At 39.0% G+C, this 23,465-nt stretch overlaps 2 protein-coding genes across 5 annotated transcripts in view; both read left to right on the forward strand.

The window, feature by feature from the left end:
* The window catches only part of LOC102213644 (uridine-cytidine kinase-like 1), a 31,402-nt gene extending 19,133 nt beyond the window's left edge, over nucleotides 1-12,269 (forward strand). The window contains exons 6-15 of one of the 2 annotated variants that reach the window (XM_005753874.1): nucleotides 129-318; nucleotides 410-471; nucleotides 2,352-2,368; nucleotides 5,815-5,913; nucleotides 6,568-6,661; nucleotides 7,362-7,424; nucleotides 7,620-7,742; nucleotides 7,978-8,085; nucleotides 8,591-8,747; nucleotides 9,638-12,269. In XM_005753874.1, coding sequence (XP_005753931.1) covers nucleotides 129-318; nucleotides 410-471; nucleotides 2,352-2,368; nucleotides 5,815-5,913; nucleotides 6,568-6,661; nucleotides 7,362-7,424; nucleotides 7,620-7,742; nucleotides 7,978-8,085; nucleotides 8,591-8,747; nucleotides 9,638-9,714 — 990 coding nt within the window. In that variant the 3' untranslated portion in view covers nucleotides 9,715-12,269. Of the gene's footprint in view, nucleotides 1-128; nucleotides 319-409; nucleotides 472-2,351; nucleotides 2,369-4,149; nucleotides 4,170-5,814; nucleotides 5,914-6,567; nucleotides 6,662-7,361; nucleotides 7,425-7,619; nucleotides 7,743-7,977; nucleotides 8,086-8,590; nucleotides 8,748-9,637 lie in introns of both variants that reach the window. The other variant, XM_005753873.1, reaches the window with a different exon arrangement.
* A 659-nt stretch (nucleotides 12,270-12,928) lies between these two features.
* mpv17 (mitochondrial inner membrane protein MPV17) overlaps nucleotides 12,929-23,465 on the forward strand; it is a 15,387-nt gene continuing 4,850 nt past the window's right edge. The window contains exons 1-5 of one of the 3 annotated variants that reach the window (XM_005753875.1): nucleotides 12,929-13,058; nucleotides 13,785-13,865; nucleotides 16,165-16,280; nucleotides 18,641-18,733; nucleotides 19,726-19,821. In XM_005753875.1, the coding sequence (XP_005753932.1) occupies nucleotides 13,793-13,865; nucleotides 16,165-16,280; nucleotides 18,641-18,733; nucleotides 19,726-19,821 (378 nt within the window). In that variant the 5' untranslated portion in view covers nucleotides 12,929-13,058; nucleotides 13,785-13,792. Of the gene's footprint in view, nucleotides 13,059-13,089; nucleotides 13,147-13,306; nucleotides 13,552-13,784; nucleotides 13,866-16,164; nucleotides 16,281-18,640; nucleotides 18,734-19,725; nucleotides 19,822-23,465 lie in introns of those variants that run through there. The other 2 variants (XM_005753876.1, XM_005753877.1) reach the window with 2 other exon arrangements.

The raw sequence follows: 23,465 nt of genomic DNA on the forward strand, positions 1-23,465 counted from the left end.
CACCCATTCACACACACATTCACACACTGGCGATAGCAAGCTACATTGTAGCCACAGCAAAAAACTGCGCGCATATAAAAATGTTACAGGTTGATGAGTGATTCCTCCTTTTGGCTTTTGTCTGCCAGCTTCTGGACATGAAGGTGTTCGTAGATACAGATTCAGACATCCGCCTCATACGGAGGCTGAAGAGGGACATATCACAACGTGGACGGGACATCAGCGGCATCATCAAACAGTACAACAAATTTGTAAAGCCAGCCTTTGAGCAGTACATTGAGCCCACTGTGCAGGTTGCTGACATCGTGGTTCCCAGAGGTCAGTGGCAGTATTTTTAGTTCACCATAGAAAAGCACGGGAGCGCTCTTCTCTATCAGCACTTTACACGTTGCTTATTTTTTATGTGCAGGTGGAGAGAACTTTGTAGCTTTGGATTTGATTGTTCAGCACGTACACAGTCAGCTGGAGAAGGTAAGGAATGTTTATGTTTTTATCATTTTGTCATTTGAGGATGTGAGGGCTTTAATTGCATGGGCTTATAAAGGATACTATGATCTGTAGTTTCTGCAGACAGGTGGAATGTATTAAAGCTGGCATTAACTATTCCTACATGTTTAGATAGAGCTTCTTATATTTTGCTGACCGGCTTTCACTGTAGGTACATATTCTTCTAAAAACTCTAAGGTGGGAATGCCTTTATGATTACTTCAGCACAATCTTTTTTTAACCTTTCAAAGTAAGTGTGGTGCTGGCTGGTGTGGAATAGTGTGAACATGGCCTATGGGGCGTTGACTGCAAAAGACTGAGGCAAATTTACCAAAACATCCCAACATCTAAGATTCATCAGACATGTCAGGTTGGGACAAACAATAAGGTGAAGTTTGATTTTTTTTTTCTTTTTTTCACCTATTATAAAAAAAGAAAATGAAAAACACACTTCACTTTAATTTGAACGCTGGCACCTTCATGGTAGTGACACACACCACTTGACCACTTGCAGGTGTGCATTTGTCCTGTGCTGGATTGCGTCTGTAGTGCGAACACATCAGACTTTTGACTTGAACTTTCTTTTGAAAAAGTGGAAGAAGTTGCAGGAATTTAAACCTGGTGAACAGGATGGGCTGTGGACAATAACACGATGTCACATGCTGCTATTTTTCCCGTCTGATGGTAGAGCACATTAGCTGATGTCATATTTTTCTCCTCTGCTTTAGTAGTTTGGATGAAGTTAAGCGACAGTGGCCTTTATGATAAAATAGTACTAAAAGTAATTAAGGGTACTAAAAATCAGGAAAGTAAAATTCCTGGACACTTTTCCCTTTTGCCATTTGAAGTGATGGAGGAAGATTTGTGACGTCTTTTTATGCTTTTTTTCCTTTTACACCTCGTGGTTAGAGGTCTTAAGTAGGTACCTTAAATTAATGACCCTTTAAGGAAAGATCGTGTCCTTCATCTTAGCTCACCTCATTGTTCTGTCATCCACTCACTTTTTGATCTACCGCTAACAATGATCTGCTCCACCTTCAGCACATTCAGTCATGGTCGCTGCCGGAACACCCACAGCATCTGTCACATTCACAGGCGTGTGTGCAGTATGTAATAATGAGAAATAGACGGGCACACACAGGTCAGCATGTATATTTTTCTCTTTGCCTTTACTAAAATTACTAAAATATGCCTTTTTTAAATTAAAAAACACATTCATGGTTATATTTATATGGAAAGTACAAACGTTGGCATTATGCGCTTTCCTTTGTTGGCCAAGGAAAGAATACCAACTCTTCTTTGCCTTCTGAACTGTATTACCACTATTCTTTGCTTGTGTTTTAAATCATTGATATATATAAAGGACGGGGTGGCTCAAGACCTTTTGCATAGTGCTGTGTATCCAGAAAGTTGCAGATTTTTAAATCAGTACTTCTGACACGACTGTGGTTTTAGACTACATTATTTCGCACTTGGTCATATAAAATTGACAGCTCATGAAATAATTCGCTTGTTTTCACTTGTTGTTTCTACAGTAAAATGAAGTGGTCATAAAAAGCTGATATATGACAGTTAAACTCTTGTCCAGCCAAACATGAAATTAAAGTTCACACTTGAAGTGTTTGTCTGTTCAAATGTACGACTCTCCACAGGCAAACATTTATTGTGTATTGTGAATTTTTTGTTTCTCTTTTGGGAAGAGGTTTATGTTGTGAATGATCCTTTTTTTCTGACAAGCCGCTTGTCTCATTTTTTGTTTTTTTCTTATGTTTCTCGCTGTTTGCACACACGTGTCTGTGTGTGTGTGTCTCCTTGTACGTGCACGACCCCTCCTCTCCTGGCTGAATGCTGTGTAACCATTCCAGCGTGAGATCACTGTGAGGTACGATTGTTGGTGCTTTTTTTTTATTACCACATCCTCCGAGTCATCTTTTTTCTGCTCTTTTATGTCACTACATTTTCAAGAATGCCTCACTCTTTTATTTGCAAAGACTAAACTGTTTTGTTTTTACTACAAACTCATACACATGTCAGTGCTTCACCTGCCTTTTCACTTAATTCTGTTTTATCCCGATTTCATTTCATAATGGTCAGAGGGTTGTAATGATTTTATCATCTCTGTCTCTGTTTAATCTTTTATTTGTTTTACTCAGCAGAAATATTTGAATGTATTCATTGTGAAAACACCTAATCAGCCTATACTTTTCAAGTCATGGATTAAAATAAAAACGTGTCATTAAACATCATTTAAAGCGCAATGACCAGTGGCACATTTTGTGTGTAATATTTCTTGTACTGTCATATAACTACGGTATATGTTTCCTGTAAGTCATTGGAAACCATTGATCATAGTTTAAGTTTAGAAATTGTGATAACAAGTTAATGAATGAGTTATTCACACTTGTTATCTTTTATTTATTCAGGTAAAAGTCTCATAGAGATCCCAGAATTGAAAAAGAAAATGAAATTCCCTTCATTTTGTCCTGGTAGTGAATAGGATCTGAAGCAATCTGGAAAGCTATCATCTAGTCTGCTAATGCAGGACAACAGGCAATATTTGAGTGTTTTTGTAGAGCCAGGTGCTATCCACTATGTAATACTGTCTGGAAAATAAAACAATATTGAAACAGGATCTATCTCAGCCAAGACTTCCTGTTCTGTGAACTGTTTATTTAAGCTGCTTAAATATTTAGATTTTAAAATAGAAAGAAAGGAGAAAAGCAAAATCACTGAGAAATGTGTCTCTACTCTCCACATGAATTGTATGCAAACACATCCAGCACAAATGTGATTGGTCAGAAGAAGACAAGTCGTTATGTCCTGTCTTCTATTCTGGACCAACAACCTGTTTTTCATGGTTATGAACTTAGGCAAATTCTGATTTGGTTCTCTCAGACATAGATTGGCTACGGTAGTTTGCTGAAGTTCCTCAGGTCATGTTCACACCTAACCACAACAACATGCAGCCAGCTCGGCGAAGCCTGTGCCAGTTCACATCATTTAAAAAAAAAAAAAATGGGACATGTTTTGGTCCAGAGGCACAGAATAGACTTTATGGTGCAGGATAGAGGAGAAAGATCGGTTTTTGGTGTCCACAGGATGCTGTAAACTTGCAGAAAAGCTGGAGTGGAGACCTAAATTATGTGTGATCACAGGTGGTCATGTGCTCCTGTATGTGTGAGATGAAACCTGCTGAGAAGTAGAAGTTCTTAGCTTCAGTTCACCCTTGAACGAAGATGAATTTGCAAGCCTACTTCAGCTGAAGTTTCTGTGGGTTAAATGGTTCAGCAAATCTAAGGTCAGCTCTTAGATGGATTTGTTGAATGTGGAGAAATTCCGGCTGCCCTCACAGCTTTTACTGAAACTAATCCCAGTTTCTGAAGTTGAGTCACCTTAAGCGAACCTCACTCATGAGATAAATTGAAGTGAGCGTGCTCCTCAGTGCAGAGCTGGAATGTGTTTTTTCGGTGTTGTACAGCAGCAATGTGGTGAAGCTGTTTCACTGCTAATACTCTTCTCTCTCTTCCTTTCTCTGTTTTGTTTTTTTCCTCCTCTTGTCCCTTTGTGTGTGTGTGTTTTTTTGTTTTTTCCTCCCTGTGTTTCCTCCTGCCTTCACCTTTAAACACTTAATCTCACCAAACAAATATCTGTCACCTTCTTCAGAGGAAGATGCGCTGGGATATGTGAGCCTCACCTCGTGCACCTTTTTTCACTGTTGTAGTCTTTAAAGATACAGATTTGTAGTCTTAGATTTAATGCACTCAAGCCTTTTTAACTTGTTAAACTATGCACTACATATTCTGACTGTAGCTAAACCGACACGTTTGCTGGGTTTGATTCCACAAATGTCACAGTTCCATTAATCTAAGCTGTGCACAATTAAAACAAAGCATGCTGTATATTTCAGCAGCAGAGTGTGCATGAAGCAGAATAGTTTCATTGCTCTTTAGTATTCTAAGTAGCATGTGTTTGAAACGGTATGCGCCACATATGCCAAATTTTTAATTTTTTCATGATTGCTTTTATTGTTTTTCTATTTGTGGCCTCAAGGTCATGGCACGCATTGATTTATTTAAGTGCAAACTTTTATCTGGCATTATGATCAAAACGTTCTGAGAACAAAAGCCTTGCTAGATTTAAGAAAGCTTCCAGTGCCACGAACAATGGAGCAATAGAGTTGAAGAGTCCACAGTTTCTAAATCTAAAGACTCTACATCAGGTGAAAAGCCAGGGCAGGATCAAGTCCTTCATTTATTGACATGTACTTTTGCACTCTGAATTTGCCCCTCAGAGCGATGCTGTCGATTCCTGAAGTGTCTGAGGGGGAACACTGATTTAAATAAAGCAAGGCTTTTAATGCTGTGTTTCTAAAAGTCTGGCAGCTGACACACAGAATCAGCTTCTTTCTCGACTTTTGCTTTAAAATCAAAAAGGCTTGTTAAACCGTGTAATGTGGGGCGAGTTACACAAAGATGCCTCATGCTTATGCTGGGGTGGCCAAACGCTGTAATCCCGTAGAGCCGCCCGCTCTACATGTTTATCGTTCGTGTAGGAAGCAGTGCCGCTGACATTAGTCCTGATTATAGCAGTTAATATCTACACAGACTGGTGAGATGGATTGGCTAATTTATTTAAAAAAGGAAACTCCGCTTATCTTTGTGAAACCGGCCCCTCATCAGTTAACCTTAAAATGTCTGCTTTGCAGAGCGTTTGGTCGTTGGTGTTTGTAAGCAGTGCACTCTCTGTAGTGGTAGGACTTAAGATGTTTGCAGCTTCTTAATATAACCTCTTTGAGCATCGTTCTGTGTCGTGTGATTTTGTGATTATTGGTGTAAAAAGTTGCTCATTGATTACATTTTTGATATTTCAAGGCAGTTAATGAAAATGACACTTGAACCTTTTTTAAACAGCAGATATGAGAACTGATGTGCATCTATTGAAGCCTTTCTGTTTACATCAGGGTAGCTCTGGCTCATCGGTCAGCTGACTGATTACATCACTATGCTGGATGATTATTAGATGTCACTTAAATATAAAACAAAAACAAATAAGTACAAATTAAATCAATTCCTGAAGTAATGAAATGATTTTAGGTTACATTTGTATTAGTACATATTTGAGCAGCTGTACAATACCCAGCCTTTTTGTTACAGAACCTACAATACTAGTTTGTTTTCAATATTTTCTTTCAGAATAATAACAAAAGAGATGAAAAATGAACTGATTGGTTCTGATTAGTTAACCTGCAAATCCAGTAAAAGTATTTAGTTGAATGAATGTAGACACGTCTCTTACTTTGGATGCATGAATGTGTTTTGTTTGCCGCAGATCGGCTCTGGCCTCGGCTCACCAGGGTCAGCCATTACCCAAAACCCTCAGCGTGATGGAGAGCACGCCACAAGTCCGTGGCATGCACACCATAATCAGGTCAGAACGAAAACTCTTTCATACGCTCATTTCACAAGCAAAGTCTTGTTAAAATTGGCCAGTGAGTAGGATTTAGAGACACCTAGCTGTGAAGCTGCAGATTTGCAACCAAACCACCTCTCGTACTTTACACGTTTTTACAGGCCTACTGTGGGCACCACTTCAAAATAAAATAAGAGACAGGACCTTTCTATAGTGACAGTTTTCTAAAGCTGCCCGCTGCCTTCATAAATTCACTGAAGATGGCAACAAAGTGGAGACGACATTTCCTTGCACTTCAAAATAAATCACTTCCTGTCAATTCTTTGCCCAGTATTACCAGACTTTAAACTTGCAGGTTAAACACGACGATAAACACGATAACATCATGTTTCATTATATCTTTTAGTAAACCTAACAGTGTGCAGCAGATCATTTAAACCAGTGCTTGTGTGGTGCAGTCAGCACAGGTGAGCTATAGAGCCGCTGCAGTTGGGATGTGGATCACGAGAAGAAAATATTTAAAAGTTATTTCTTTAAAAATTATAATCAAACAGGAACTTGCTAGTGTAATGGTGCTGACTTTTTATTAGGCTATAAAAAAACGTTTCTTTTTAAAAAATATAAAAAAGCAGAGGGTCATCCTGTTTGCATCTGCCGTCTGTGTTTGTGTAGGAACAGGGAAACTAACCGAGATGAGTTTATCTTCTACTCCAAGAGATTAATGAGGCTCCTGATAGAGCATGCCCTCTCCTTCCTGCCTCTCAAGGTGAGTTTTTGCATGAAGATTTTTAACTGAACTCCTGCTCTTACTCCTGTAGAGCAGCGGTCCCCAACCCCCGGGCCTCGGACCGGTACCGGTCCGTGAGTCGTTTGGTACCGGGCCGCGAGAGTTGAGGCTCAGGTGTGAAATGTATGGTTTTCAGGGTTTTTATCGGTTTTCAGCGTTATTTTGTTATCATTTTTATCGTTTACTTGGTTTTCCTGGGTCTTTTCACGTGTGTTATGAATAAATTTTCTTTTTTTTCAGTACCGGTACTAGTTTTATTTTGTTGTATTTATCCGCGACACCTTAAAGGCCGGTCCGTGAAAATATTGCCGGGCATAAACCGGTCCGTGGCACAAAAAAGGTTGGGGACCGCTGCTGTAGAGCACATTTTTTTTACTGTTGCTTATGCTCCGTAGCAGGTTGGCGTTTCTGTTCTGAACAGGAAGTCTACTAATAACATTTTTAATAGTAGCAGCATCAACTCTTGCCAAGATTTGTCTTGATGCATGCTCAGTCATCCAGCTAGGTTGAATCCATTCATCTGGACGTCGCGTTTTCAGACTGAGTGACGAAATGTTTCTCCCACTGAAAATGCTACGTCCAGATGAACAGATTCAACGTTTTGGGATTTTGCTAAGATTGTTTTACTTCAGCCTTTAATTTCCTTTTGTTCCTCTTGGCTCTTTCTCCTCCGCTGCAGTCAGTGTCTGTGGAAACGCCACAGGGTAGCATCTATGAGGGGAAGAGGCTGTGCGGTAACAGAGTAAGTCCTTTAAGATGACATTAACAGTTACTATAATAAGAGGACATTTAACTTAAGATGATAATTTTGCACATATGTAAAGATCTGGAGGAGCCGAAGGTTTAAGTGCACATACATTTTAAACCTTTTAGTGTTTTCTGGTCCAGATAAGCTGCATCGCTCTAATAAACCCCACAAAAATGTCTGTTTTTCCAGATAACGGGTGTTTCTATCCTGAGGGCGGGAGAGACCATGGAGCAGGCTCTGATGGCTGTGTGTAAAGACATCAGACTTGGAAAGATCCTCATTCAGACCAATCATGACACAGGAGAACCAGAGGTGTGTGTGTGTGTGTGTGTTTTAGGCAATACTATAAAAGTTTTATCAGTGTGGCAACATTAAAAACACAATTTTACATGTCAGATCTAGCGGGTTCTTCATTCTGTTGTCCAAACAGGATTTAAGTTGCTTGTTTGATTTATTTTTTCCACAGTGCTAATTATTGTACAAGTTAGATTTTTATGTTGTATAGATTTAATAAGCTTTCTCACTGTTTTTTCTCTCCATCCTCCAGCTTCATTACCTTCGTCTGCCCAAAGACATCAGTGAAGACTACGTCATCCTCATGGACAGCACCGTGTCCACTGGAGCTGCTGCGCTCATGGCGGTCAGAGTTCTGCTGGTAGGTTGGCCCCACGTCTTCACGGCTCAGTTGTTCGTACCTCAAAATACGTGCTAGGTTAATATTGCCTTTCTTGACCCAAGAGCAAAAAGACATTGTTATGCGAACAGACTTTCACTTCCTGGTTAAATAAAGATGAAAACTGGTGTCCTAAAAAGTGCTGATGTTTTTAAATTCTCTCTAAGCTACCTTAGTGTGATTACTGCAGGGATTAGGCTGTTTGGCCAGCTCCAACCCTTCAGGGCTGAAGCGTCTGTTTCAGGGTAGGCAAACAATGAAATGCTTGTTTTTAAAAGATACCATCAGTTTAATAAAAGTGCTCCAGGTGATTTATTTGATCCATTATCAAACATTGTGCAGGCTCAGGTCATTAGTATTTATTACCCTGTGATGCTGTTAATGAAGCTGAAGTTATTATGTAAATATATGAAATTATTCATTCTACTTGGATGTGTTCTTTCACCGACATCACCTAGAAATAAGTTCTGTATTTCTCCACATGAAGGACCACGATGTAGCTGAGGATAAGATCTTCCTGTTGTCCCTGCTGATGGCTGAGATGGGGGTCCATTCGGTGGCCTACGCCTTCCCTAAAGTTCGGATCATCACCACCGCCGTAGACAAGGAGGTCAACGACCAGTTCCACATCATACCAGGCATCGGTGAGTACATGCACTCTGGCTTTATCAAAGTTCATGTATCATCTGTTTGAAAAACATTGTACTTTTAATAGACGATTAACATGATTTATAGAGTTTTAAGCATAATTAGCCCCATAAATCTTCTGGTTTTGCCAAAAACAAAACAAAACAGTGTGTTAAGAAACTTTACTGACAGCATATCTAGGGTAAAGTGTCCTGATAAGAAACAAGGACTGTGTCAGAGGCCTTAATGGAAGAAATTAATGGACTTTGCAGAGCTGGAAGAGATGAACAACCAAGTTTGTTTTTTGCACTCTGGCCTTGAAATGTATTTTTTAGCCTTTATTGACAAACAGTGGGAGGCTAGAAGAAAAGGTCACCTATAAATCAATAAGAGGCATTAAAAGGTAAATCATCTGTGAATTACACAAAGTACAAAACCACTGCTGCATGGATGAAAGCTCTACCGTTTGCAGACAAAATCTAGCACCAGCAGAGCGGCTGCAGGGTGTTTGCGAGTTTGGGAAAGCCACAGAAAAGTCAGCGGTGTGTTTTAGGTTTATTTAAAGTAGATTATTAGCCAGGATTATAAATATTTGAATAGCAAGGTAAAGGGAGTTATTGGGAAGGTTTACAATGTGTTCTTTATACACACTGCAGTCTCACATCCAAATCAGTGGCAGCAAAGGTGCAAAAATGATCTTAGAAATTTCCCACTGTGATTATAAATGAGCCTCTCTGTACACAGTGTAGCTTATAATCTTATAAAGTTAGGAAAAAGGTAAAAAAAAAAAGGCAGTTATGTTCTTTAAAATCTTCCATATTCGCAACGGATGTCACCCACTACAGAGAACGCAATAAAGAAAAGTCCAACTTTTTCTGTCCCGTCTTCTTTCACCTGCTCCTCTCAGGGAATTTCGGAGATCGTTACTTCGGCACCGATGCTCCGTCGGACTGGTGTGAAAGTGACGAGGGGATGGAGTTCTGAGGAGAGAGGGCCAATCATGGAGGTGCAGGGTTGTTACAAAAGCACTTAGTCACTGGAAGAAGAAGACAGCTGATTGGTGCCGTTGATGTCCTCCTGAACAGTCAGCTGTTGCTCTACAAACTGCTTCCCATTCACAATGATATACTTTAAAGTCAGTTTGGTTATTAAAAAAGTCAGGAGCTAAAGTTGAAAGCGTTAGCTGTCCTGCAGGATGCGGGATGCTTCTAAAAAGATGATATACCATTAAGTTATAATTTAAAAAGGGGAAACCTGAAGCTGCAGCCCGTGAGCCTTCAGGGGTGATGTTTAGATTTGCATCAGTTTACTGGAAAAGCTGACCTTCATAACCTACATAATGTAAATAAAATGACTAATTGACAGATTTTAAAACCTAGCCACTAAGTTAACTGGAAGATCCAGCTCCAGCGACGCTCAGTTATAATGATGTATAAGCAGTTTATGAAAATGGTCACTTCCTGGTGCTGGGTCAGTCAATAATAATGTTATCATTTGCTTTGCACATATACATAAAGGCGAGCGTGGAGGTGATGGGTCTGGCCTAGTTAGCGGTGTAGCTTGGTGTTTTTCTCTCCTAGCTTAAAGCTCTCGTAAGAATCAGTGTATTCCAGCTTTGCTCTGCTGCTGAAGCTGCAGCTGTCTGTACTGTAAAACACTTTTATCTCAGGCGACTTCCACTGAAAGGGACAGCAACGACTCATACTTGAAGAAGACTGACCGAGTGAAAAGGTGAAAGGTTTTAGCTTCCTTTTTATTCGGTTACTCTCCTGTTAAATTGTTTTTTTTTTCTCAGTGTCTTTGACTTTATGGTTCTTGTACAGCAATAAGAGAGCCAGGATATCCCAGTTAGTTATTTTTTTATTGAAGCAATTTAAATTTTGAGATTTTAAACATTTCTGCCAAGCTTCAGCTGCTAATTGAATCAACACACAACTAGGGAATGCTTTGTACTGTATTTCTTGTCAGCTCTTGACCTGAAGCCCCTGTTACTGTGAGATTTTATTGATTCTCATCAACAGAAAACATCTTAAACCAAATGACAGCAGGGGTCTTTGCTGCTATAACGTTTTGATTTAAAACAGAGCTGCATTCAGATTTCCCAGATTTTGATTGGCTTTAAGTCTTAGTAGCATTTCATGTGTAAATGCCACACACTGCTTCTGTTTGCAGACATTTTAAAAAAATGTTTTCTTATTTATTTATTGTATTGTATGAGGGTTCTTCACACATTCAACACATAACAGATGTTTATTCAAACTGCATCATGAAAATGTTGTTTGCATGTTATATGTTTTCAGTTCTGTGCTCTTATCCAGTGCCGTATCATTTTATTTAATGACCGTTTGATTTGAGAAACACAGATTTAAAAGCAGTTTAAATTGAGCTCTTTCAGGTGCTTCAATGCTTAAAAGCCTCACCTGCGTACCTGCTCCTTACAAGGCCTCATTTCCACCACACAGTGCGACTGATTCTTGGTACCACCATTTTTGGTGTTTTAAGCAAGCTAAGAAAATGCTGAAATTCTGCATTTCCAAAGCCACATACGTGCCATCGTTGCTCTTCATGTGTTTTGCTTCGTGTAATGTTGCACCTTGCTGTGATGGCTGCTCTTCTCGACGTTGAGGTGAAGTGGGAAGCTGGTACCAAAAAGCGAGTAAAGTTGATGATGAGGCTTTGGGGAGCAGGAGCAGCAGCTGTGTGGATATTGTTACACATGTGCCAAATGTCCACTGTGAGCAAAACTCTAAAGCCGGGATGTCAAACATCAGTTCACAGCCCACGAATGGCCACAAATAATCTTAAGTGAGCCACGCCCGTAAGATTATGTATGTGTCGTCTTTGTCTTCTTCTTCCAGCTGCTCCAATTCAGGGTCACCACATCGGCCCCTATCTCACCCTGTCCCTAGCACACCACACCAGTTATCCCACTCCCTCGTTACTTGTTGTTAATTTACATTTTCTTGTTTAATGGGTCGTCCATTTAGAAACTACATTTTCTGCATCCTACAAAAGTGCAATCTCAACAGTATGCCTCAGCTTTTCCACATTCACAGAGTCTGTTGTCATTTCAGTTACCAATGACGAAAGTGTTAACTTGTCTAGATTTAAAACTATTAACTTTTCAGATGTTGTCACTCCTTGCTAGTGAAGCTGAGATCTCTCCCAGTTCTTACACTTTGTGAAGTCATCAAATGAGCCAAAATGGACCTGGTTCTGGTCCCCCCGGGCTGCATGTTTGACACCCCGTGCTCTCAAATAACTCTTTCTTCTGACTTTATGCAAACTGAGTCAATAAAAAAGGTCACGTTAGAGCAAATTACAACACGTTACTTGAAAAATGTGTTCTGGGGACAGTATTGACCTCTCCTTGAGTGATTTACATTTTGGTTTCCTGGTAAGCCATTCCATTGTCATATTTATGCCAGTTACACCTGTTTGTAAACCAGAAGTCCCATTGTAATAACTTTTCTTTCTTTTTTGTTTCATTTATCGTAAGTGCCACTTCACTTGAACAGAATAAAAATCATTGCAATTTGCTTCCTGTCATGTTGTTATTCTGGAGTTGTCCTCTAGAGGGCAGGGGTGTGTCTATGTTATTGTGTACAGCGGAACTGACGCAGACTACAGTTCCTATGCTGTCTTCACTGGTCGTAGTAGATCACGGTTTCTTCTGCCCTTATCGTTTGCAACAAAGCTAAATAAATTGTTGATTACTAATCAATTTACGCAGATGTAATGAATACTGTGTTAGTCAAAGTTAAGTAAACTCTAAAGTAATCTGTAAAAATCACTTAAATAAACTGAAATGACAATAATATAGAGTTAATATAAACTAATAAAAACATCGTGTACTTAAAATACTAAAATAATTCAGGAAATATCTTTGAGACTGGGAAGCCTACATGTCTGTGTTACCTGGATCCCCTTTTTATTGTATTGGAATTTTTAGAAGACCTTTAATTGTGTACCAGGTTTTTTAAAATTGTTGCACTGGAAGAATTACCAATATAATAAATACAAAACTTGAGACTAATAAGACCCAACTTGATTGACAACTTGTTTAAACTGTAAAAATGTAACTGATGTGAGCTAAGCCTAACGAAATAAGTGTATTTAAAATAGAAACAACAGTATACCACATAAATTTGTATTCATATTTTTCTGTGCTGTACAGTTGGAGTACTGCAAAGTCGGAGCTGATTCTGTGCCGTGAAAGCATCTCCGCCTGTTTCCTCAGGGAAGCCGGGCATGTGTACAGTTTTATTTACATTATCCGCAGCTTGCTAGTTTACGGACCTTTAAGTTAACTACGGTGAGCTGTAAAGGTGAGTTAAACAGCAGCTGCAATAATGTTAAACGGGAAGTTACAGAAACGATGAAAGACTCAGCAGTTCGTTATTCTTGATTTAAACTGTGAGTTGCTACAGTGTGTTAGGAGTGCAGTTTAGTTTGGTTTCGTAAGCTAAACGAGTGATTAAAAGTTAGTGCTGTGATTTAGAGACGCTAATGACGCACTGTGCAAGTCGTAGGTTCCGTGCAACGTTAGCTTCGCCAGCCAGCACGAGACCGAGCCTCAAGCCAAACGTCATAAAAAAATAGACTTTACAGGTAATCTAAGCTGTCGTAAAACTAGGCATCTATTAACAACTTCGGTAGCTTGAGAGAAAATGTTAGACCCAGTGTTAGAATTCGGCATTGACAAAATTTACCGAAACACGAATACTTTAATAACATGTTAACTTTGAGTCAGCAGTTGACCATAAGTGTGATGTAACTGAATGGAGAGGATTAGCTAGCCGTTTGACTGAATTTGAAAGAGTGAGCTAACCTCTTCGATATAGGTCTTGGATACATTTAAGTGTTTTAAAACCCTGAAATAATCTTTTTTTAAAAAAGCCCGAAGTTTACACTAATTGCCAATCACTAATGGACAGTTTAACGGAACTTGTTAGTGGTATCACTTGATTTGAATCACGTTACAACCAGCGGGCGGGGTGATTAAGCAGAAAAGTCTGCATTTGCAACAAGCTTTTATTTTTCTTTCTTCCTAGGACGAGGAATGGCAGGCCTTTGGAGAGGCTACCAGGCCTTGATGACTAAATACCCCTGGACAGTCCAGATAGTGACAGCGGGTAGGACAACCTTGTCACTGCACATAAAAATAAGTTACACGCTGAAAGCGCAAACGTAAATGTAGAAAAGCTGCAGACAGATGTCACATGAGAAGGTGCAGTTGGGTACACCATACACTGACCTTTGTTGATTAAAATAAAATGAAGGGTCCCGTTTCAGCTTCTGGTTGACTTTACAAACCTTTGCTCCAGTTTAGTGTACAAATAGACACAGGCTAAAGGTCATTGTACTGTGATCAGGAATAAAAGCAAATGAAAAAAGAATCAATAATGTGTATGATAACATCTACTCAAGAAGGTTGTAGAGTCGTACATACTCATGAGAACATCAAGTTTGCATATATTTTTACAGGATAAGTGATCAGAACATCCAGACGAACTCTGTTTGCCCAAAATGTCTAAAACGTGATACAGAGAGCTAAAGCATGCTGATGAGTTTAATATGATGCAGGTATTAGACCAAAAATATTTCTGTAACTGTTGTGTAGCACTTTTGGATTTCATAGCGTTGAAAATGGCTTTTAGAGCTCTGGTGGATTCACACATTGGAGCAAGTTTCAGATGTAAATGATCTAACCTAAGCAGTTAGTGTTGCATTAACCCTTTACTTTTTTCAGAACGCTGTAGTTTAAAGTACTGTTTGCAGTACTATTTAGTCGCCACTAGATAGAGGCAGAGGTTTGACCTTGCAGCTAAAAGGAGCCTCTCTGAGGAATTAAAAAAAAGAAAAATCAGTTTCCCTATTGACAGTCTTCATGCATTTTCAAAGTTTTTAATTTCAGTTTGTATTCAGTTTCCTACAAAAAAAGAAACAAAAAAAACAACCCAAATTTATTAAAAGATTTGAGGTTAGTGTTGACACATCATGAATTTCTGAGCAGTTGGTCTGTTTTTAAATTGTTTTTGTAATAACTACATGTTATGACACATGAATTTAGTTTATCTTATTATTATTCCATTATGTCTAGCTGACGTCTAATCAGCTGACAATCGTGAGTATTTATACTGATACTATGATTATTATTCCTAATCAATGGAGCTGAACAGCCAGCATCGACCTAACATGTAGTTACATCTGCAGGTAGGTGCACGTCAGGTTACAGCACAGGGGTTCAGAGGGGTTTACTGTGATTACATAACTGTGGTGTAGATTTCTTGCTGAAGCATAAATCAGTAGTTGGCCAACGACCGTCGGGGCTGCCTCCAAGGGACACAACTTTCACTAGGACTTAAATGTTTAGGATTCTCCACCATTTTTCTTTAGAACTGAAGAAGCTTCATGGATGAGAGGTGACACGTCTGTACCAAACCCAAGAAGTTTTAGCTGCCCACTATAATAAAGTGAAAAGCTAATAAGCGGAATCATTTACCACAGAGCTTACTGCGGTCCTGACTCAAGCTGGAGATATTAAGGCCTTTAAATGAGTCGCTGGACCAATTTATTATTTTTTTTAAAGGATTTTTGTTAGAAACAAACAGAAGACTTGAAGAGGACCTCTGTGAAATCTCTGCAGTGTTAAGCAGGATTGTTTGTCTAAAATTGGTTTATAAATAAAGAAAATTAGCAGTGACTCAGGAAATTCATGGACGACGCCAAGTTCAAAGTAAAAACACAATGATGATGAGTTAATGGTGGCTTGTTGGTGACAACCCTTTAATGCCTGCTAATAAACAGTGTGAAACAAATGAAGACGAGCTCGGTGATGAAATCCTTATGAAATCTCATTTGTTCGTATAAATAATTTATATTGGTAAGATAAATTACGGAGAAGAAAAACAACTGAGTCTGTTTGAGGGACATATTGCGTGACCATCGCCAAGTTGAACTCGGGTGGGAGTTTGTACTTTTGGACTGTTTTGTTGCATTTTAAAGATACTTTTTGTAAACGCCCCCTGCAAAATGTCACTTAAACCTTCACCACTGGGTGGCAGCATTTTATCACAAGTTGTGTTAAAATTTGATCTCAAGAAACTTTTCCTTTTTTCCAGGTCGAGTTTGACTTCAGCTGATCTCTCTTTAAGACAATGCAGATTTTTTAGTAGTTCACATTTGGTTGGGAGCTTTTGTTAATTTTGGGAGGCTTATAAAGTATTTTAACACATTATTTTCAATATTAACAGTAAAGTTGATTCTTTGAATACATTTTTTGGCATATTTGCGGTTATTATGCAGTAATTACAAGAGTGCTGCCTAATCAGACTCTCACTGCAGGAACAGTAACATGTCTGCACGGATCATATCTGTAGAAGATTGTGCTCAGGGGACTGAGATGCAGTATCAACTCTGTTTGACCTCCAGGGTCTTTAGTGGGTGTCGGTGATGTCATCTCCCAGCAGCTGATCGAGAGGAGAGGATTGGCTAACCACAACGTGCAGAGGACGGCTAAGATGATGAGTATTGGTTTCTTCTTTGTGGCAAGTATCCTTCTGACTCTCAGTTCATTTACTTTTTAAAATTTTCTAAATACTTTTGATTTTATTTTGTTAAAAAGGTGTTACATGCTTGATTTTTTTAGATCTAGAGAAACTGTGTGAATCATGATGAAATAGAATAATATTTTAGTTCATATGAAAGCAAGTCTAGCCTCTCAGCAGCCATTTTTGTGATGCCTGTCGGTGCATACCCGGGTCATTATGTTAAGCATTTAAAACAGCAATTAGCACTCACCAAGACATAAAAACTGCATCATAGAATCAAATGTGTTTAACATTTGTTATCATGGGAGGCATTATCTCCTTTTCTTTTATAAATGATGGTTCAGTGTGTCCTCTGCTAAAGGGGGTGATAAGGGAAACAAAGGATTGGGAAAATTCATACATTTGTTATTGTGGTCGCTATGCTGACACTTCCAAGTCATTTCATACAGAAACGTTCCCAAACTCAACCACTGAATCATGCTTCTTTATTATAGACAACCACAGTTACTCACAGCAGTCATTCCCAAATGCTGTGTCCCGAAATTATGTGTTACGCTACATAGTGCTAACTAGTTATATATGATATAATGCAGTAGGGGATTTACAATATGGAAGGTTTTCTGTAAGATTTCTTTTGCCACCTCAGAGGACACCAAACGAGCACCTTTGTAAAACAAAGTCAACATTTTAAAACAAAGTTTTAAACATACAGAGGCAGGCCTTCTGCTGTGCAGATAACACACTGTACAACACTGGGCTGTGCAAATTTAGAGTTTAACTTAAACTGCGTGATGTGTTTCCGTTGATTCGATCTATGTCAGTGAAGTTAATATAAAGCAAAATTATTGTGTTCATGGAAAAAAAAAAAAGATTCCTGCTTGTTTGTGCATCTGTAATTAATGACTTTAAGTGTGTGTGTTCATGATGTACTTGTCTGATCTGTGTTACTTGTTGTGTACCACTCATTCATGTCTTTGTATGTTTAATTCATCAGTATTTCACTAGCTGTGACAGCTGCACAATTCGCCCTCCAAGTAGCTCATTTCTTTCTGACGTCGCTGTGACGAAGGCAAAGTTTATTTATGTTTCCGTAATTATCTGAAGCTCCTCCATCGTATAAAAATATGCACGCAAGATGTATAGATATTTAGTCTTGTCTGGAGGGTGGCTATTCAGCACACACAGGACATGAGACACATGTTTATTGGCACCTATATTCATGCATCATGTATCGTTCTCCTTCACATAAATAATGCATCCATTTGTTGGTTGAATTCGGTTTATCTTCAGCCAGCCTGCTCGTGCTTCCGTTTAAGGAGGGAAGCTGTTGACAGAAAGCTGCTGAGTTCTTTTGGAAAATGTTTTTAAAATTGGACATTAATTTAAAATGTACAACTTTTAATGTAAAAATTTGATAAAACACTATTTTTGTACCTTTATGGCCTAAGTTTTGTATTTTTTGGTAGTGGAGAAGAATTCCCTGTTCTGTTGTTACTTGTGCATCTTCTGCAAGATGCAAACACAGAGTTACAGGACTCGGCACATAAAAAACCCCCCAAACAAACAAAAAATACTTGATTTTTATCCAGTCTCATCTTCAACATCATCTTTTTTTGCACCTCTGGACGTCTGTTTTTTGTTTGGTGTTCAGCTGGAGTCTTATACTTTCCTTGGTTCCCCACTATGTCAGTCCATCTTTATAACTTTTATTTTGGGAACAGGAAGGAGTTGCAGTGGGCCAAAACTAGCAAGTATGATGGGTTTGTTAATAAATACTTTCCTTGATCTGGCCAACGAGGATCACAGCCCACAGTGGTGTTATAAAAGCTGGAGAATTTGATTTCAAGAAGTACTCTGTAGTTTTATGGACACAACAATGTGACTTTGAGGAGGAGTGATCTGAAAACAGCAGCTGAGCTGTCAGCAGTCTGAGGAGAGAACCCAAATCTAAGCCAGGTCATGTTTTTTAATTTTATCAGCAGCAATTTAGAACTTTGTGATTGCACCTTGTAGAAATATTGTTAAATTTTGACTGATTTTGAACAAACTCCATGTCAGTGTCAGTTTCTCTCTTGTGGACCTGTGTTGATTTGTGAAGGACACACATTTACAGAAAATTGCAATTAGACACAAAGGTTTGTATAGTTCACATAGCAAGTTGTTAACTTTGGTTCATTTTGTGAGTTCATTGTGAATAAATGGCTGAGTATTTAATGCACAAACCAAAAAGCAAAGATTTGATGTTTTTATTTTTCATGAAATCCATCATCGGTCTTCTGCTTCCATTGCAGTTAAAGATATTAGAAGAGAATTAAGTGGGCGATTTCAAGAGTAATTTTATTTCTGTTGCAATAAAGGGCCCTGTCATCGGCAGCTGGTACAAGGTTTTGGACCGACTGGTTGTTGGAGGAACCAAAAGCGCTGCCATGAAGAAAATGCTGGTCGACCAGGTGAGACGAGCATCTTAAGGACCCTTAATGGTCGTCTTCTTCTTCTTCTTCTTCCTCTTCTTCTTCTCAGCAAAGCAAACCGAACACCAGCTCAGCAATAAAAACAGCTCTCTGTGTGTAAGTGTGTATTCGCCACTTGCACTGAGCTTGTTAGTTTTGGCAAACAACTTGGAATGCAACTTTTCTGTAAATGTCTAAAAACGAGTCATTTTTGGTAGCTTCATGCTGCCCCCTGCTGTGTTTCAGTGAAACTGCAGCAGAGAAAAAAAAAAAAAAAAAAAAAAAAAGCAGTATCTGCTTGTTACTGAATAAAATATTTACTGGAGCAAAGGGTTCACTTGCACGCTTGAATAGTGATCCAGTCGCACTGTCAGCGCTGCTCGCTTCACCTCAGTGTGCATAACAAACAGCAGCACTTGAAAGATTTAAGGTGATGCAGCTGTAGCGTCGAGTGACTGTTCATGTAAGATTCATACTAGGAACAGTTTAACCTCAGTCTTTCAGATTTCTTAGATTATCACTGGTATGTATTTTATTACGTAGTTATAGACTCAGTTTGTTACTTTGTTTCTGGACTCCATCAGCTTCTATGGAGTAGCAGCTAAGCATCCCAAGATCCTCGGAAAAACAAATACAATCGAAGGAAATGAATGAAACATCAAGAAAGTAAGACAAAAAGAAGAATGACAGCGAAGGAAAGATTTCATCCTCCATGATGTTTCTTTAAAGACTTCCTTTTCCGGATGTGCTGCAGGAAAATGTTTTGTCACAAGTAGATTAATTAGATATTTATCACCCCATTTCTCATAATCAAAAGTCATGTTCTGTTTTTAGGTTGCACGTTTACTGCTCAGTTTAGGTTGATGTCACACTGCCAGAGGGGAGCTTTTTAAATAAAACTGACCTGAAATCTGCTGATTTAGGCCACAGCAGTTACACTTATGATTAACTTATGATTCTTCTTCTTGTTTTTTTGGTTTGTTTCCTTACAGCTGTGTTTTGCGCCGTGCTTTCTGGGAGCCTTCCTCTGCATCTCTGGCGCGCTGAATGGACTGACAGTCGAGGAGAACGTCACCAAGCTCAGGAGGGTGAGTGAGTTTTATTTCAGTACCCTGTCGTGATTCATTCCCAACATCATTACCCAGCGGAAAAACAATCCAGTGTAAAATGGGAAATAACATGGAAAACACTAGAAATAACTCTGTGTCATGTGTCTCTCACCCTTTGACCCTTGTGAAGTGTAAGTCTGAAAAAAGGCGTTAATGAGCCTCAAAAAGAAGCTTGGTAGCAGTTAGGGCAATAAACTGGGGGTTGGTATAGTTGCTTGACATTTTTCTGACCATTTTTAATGGTCACCTTTAACCCTGTGTTGAATGAGTCCATCAGTGTTGTAGTGATGTGGAAAATCTTCCAGGTGACGTTGATCAATTTGAAAAACTCCACTTGAGGTAAAAGGTTAGAGTTTGACCTGATGTGTCTTCAGCTCATTTTTTATTTATAAATGTTACATCGTCACGTAAAAACAGGTTTATCCAAAGCCTGAAAGGTATCAGTTTGAATTGCACAGATAAATTACTTTGTGTTACCATAAAATTGCATTTAAATACATAGAAAAAAGAATCTATGATTCAGATTTCAGATGCAAAGTCTTCGTCGAACCCTCCTTTCTTTGTTCTTCGTGTGTAGAGTTTTAAACTCGTCATTGTGTGGCATGAATTTGACCTTTTTAAGCACTAAAACTAAACCTGAGACAAACAAACTGGTCAGAGAGCAGTAAGCTTCCTGCACGCACACAGCTCAGGTAAACGACAGTACACAGAGAGGAAGTTTGGTTTTCATCTGACCTCCAACACTCACCTCTCATTATTATTGGAAACTATTTCCTGTGATGGAGGAAGAGGCGAGAGAGAGAGGGAGGGAGGGAGTGTGGAAATAACCAGCGTGACTCATACCTTCATATATACGTGTGCGAGTGTGTGTTTGTATGCCAGGTCAGAGCTAACTGTCATCTTGTGCCAGCTGCTCAAACGCCCGTCGCCGCCTTGCTTTCCCAACATGCTGCTGATCACCATCAATTATTTACAAAAGGAGAGGCGCAGACCTGAAAGGCCAACCCGGTAAATGTCACAAAGGACAGAAAATAAATGACAAATGCGCTCGTTACAACGGGGTCTGGCACTGAGGAAATGTGAGATGAAAATGAATGGAGCCTCTGACCAAACAGCCGCTGTGATTGATAAATCTGGACAGAGTTCCAGTCGCAGCTTTGCCTCTCTTGTTTACCTGTTCTGCTTTTTACCTGCAACTGTTTGGTCAGAGTCTTGGTCATTACTCAAAAATAAAACACAGTACGCTGGAGAAAAAGTGAGAAAAACAGGTGAGAAGTGTGAGGCTCTGTTTTTCAAACATCACAACTTTATCTCTGCACAGTTTTTCCAGGCACTTGGCAGGTTGGGGTTTTGAAGCATGTTGTTCCGTTTGCCGTCATTATCTTCCAAGACCAACTCCACGATGTCAGGGTCAGACCACATGCTGTGCTGTGTAACTGATCAGAGTCTGAACATTCATAATATTCTGCACAGTGTAAAGACAGGAAGAGCAGAAAAGTGTGACCATAAATGTGCAAAGTGCAAACACAAATCTAGCTTCCACGTGCTGCCCTGAGAAGACCTGGATCCTAAAACTTGAATGTTTAGACATCTTATTAGATCATTTTTAATGAATAATTTAGCTGAATTTGGGGTTTAGTATTTCACTAAAGTTTTACAACAAAACTTCATATTTATTGCATCCTACAAAGCTCCTAGAAGAGGTAAGAAAGGTCCCGTCATGTATGGGTAAAGACATTGACGTAATTTCACCCCAGGTGGCAAACTAGCTTGTTTGACCGTAATTAAAACACTGTTTTCACCCTGGAAAAAAGGCAGAAAAATATTATAGCTGGAACATTGGCTTGTTGGTTTTATATGCCAGGAGATGTCAGGGTGACCTTTAAGTAGACAGGTTGGTTTTTTACTCGGTGTGTGTGTTTTGTAATATCGTGTGTTTGAGAGAGAAAGTTGTTTATTAAGAACACACACCTGATTTCTACCTTCAGGTTGCATCGCCAGCATAACAACATGATTAAACTACACGACGCACTCACGCCAAAACATTTCTTTAAGTATAATTCATAATCTTTTTGCTGAGCTCTACCACGTCAAATAAGGGAACAAATAAAAGAAGCCTTTTCTTTTTTCTTTAAATGGTATGTGCAAGTTTAGGTATATTGTCAGCATCATTTTTGTCACATTAACGTCAGAGCAATGATTCAAAGGGCTTTAAGACAATACACACAGACTTCAGACACAAATCGTCTGTAATATCCAGTTAGGTCTGTAAAAGTATTGTCAGGGGTTTAGAGTATATTGAATTTGATTAAATATAGAGGAGTTACAGCCAATTGTGTCAGTGTCCAAAAATATGTGGGCCTACCTGTAAATATGCTGCAGTGGCTACATGAACGCTTGCACGCAGCTTTTAAGAATCCAACTTTAACTTCTATAAATTTCAGATTAACTTCAATGAATGGCGATGGTGGAGGAGGGCAGCATGCTTTATTTCATAGATCAGACAGCGTGCTGACAGCACAGCCTGTAATCGACTTGCAGACACAGGTGGATAAATGTTGTGTCAAATAAATAAGTGAAGCTCTTTGTTTCACTGCAGAAGGAAACTATGGTAAATAACCTTTACTCTGAAGTTTCAATATAGCAATATATTAACACGTCATATTTATTTACTTATTGTAACAATGTAAATACATTTTTCTTGTTTTAACAAAATGAGTGAAATAAAGTGTGTTTATGTGTGGCTGATGAAGGTGTTCATGCATACAGTTTACCTTCTGTTTGGACAGAAACTACTCACCAGCTGTAGTTTGAACACATCAGCATTCCTCACTTCCTCCCCCACCGGCAGCTTCAACTGTTCTGATGGAAAACGCTGCAGGGCTGAACCTCGTACCTAAGCAGGAGGTCACGAGTTTGTCCGTCATGTTTGAGTGGAGAAACACTTTACTTCTGTCTTTTAAATACAACTAAAAGTTTCCTCTTAAGATTTTTGTCTTTTTTTTTTAGTAGGCTGAGGGAGAGGAGTGCAGCTTTCATGAATTAATGTACTCTCAGTGTCTGCAGTGGTAGGTGGACAGGAAGTCTTCTGACACTCGTTCATCCACGATCTAACTGATGATCTCAGGGGCCAGAAGCTTGGATCTGTGGCAGTGAATGTGAAATAAAATATTCATCCATGAACAGGAGCTTGATGAAGGAACAAAGAAACAAACAGATCTTTGTTCAATTATGTAAAACAATCTGTGCTGCTAACTGTGGACCAAATCACATCTTTAATGGGATTGTTTTGATGTTGAGTCAGTTTACTTTTTATTAAAAGAAAGTATGTTTAGAATCTGTAACAGAGTTTCTCTTACAGGCTCACAGGACAGTGTCACATTTCTTCTGGACGTCCTCTGATTTCCACATGAAGAGCTAGCTAATAAAGAAATAGTTCTTCTTTCTTGGATAGTAAATTATGTTTTAGAGTTGCTTAATTTACAGTTTTTCACAGTCGCTAACAAGCGCCTACCCATACTTCAGATACTTTTTCTAAACTCTTAACACAGACCCACACCTACAAAACACAATTGGCCAAATGGATAATATCCTTCCCAAAAATACACTCTGTTATATATATA

Source organism: Pundamilia nyererei, unplaced genomic scaffold (genome assembly GCF_000239375.1).
Source record: "Pundamilia nyererei isolate P.nyererei 1_Seehausen unplaced genomic scaffold, PunNye1.0 scaffold00475, whole genome shotgun sequence".
Taxonomy (NCBI): Eukaryota; Metazoa; Chordata; class Actinopteri; order Cichliformes; family Cichlidae; genus Pundamilia; species Pundamilia nyererei.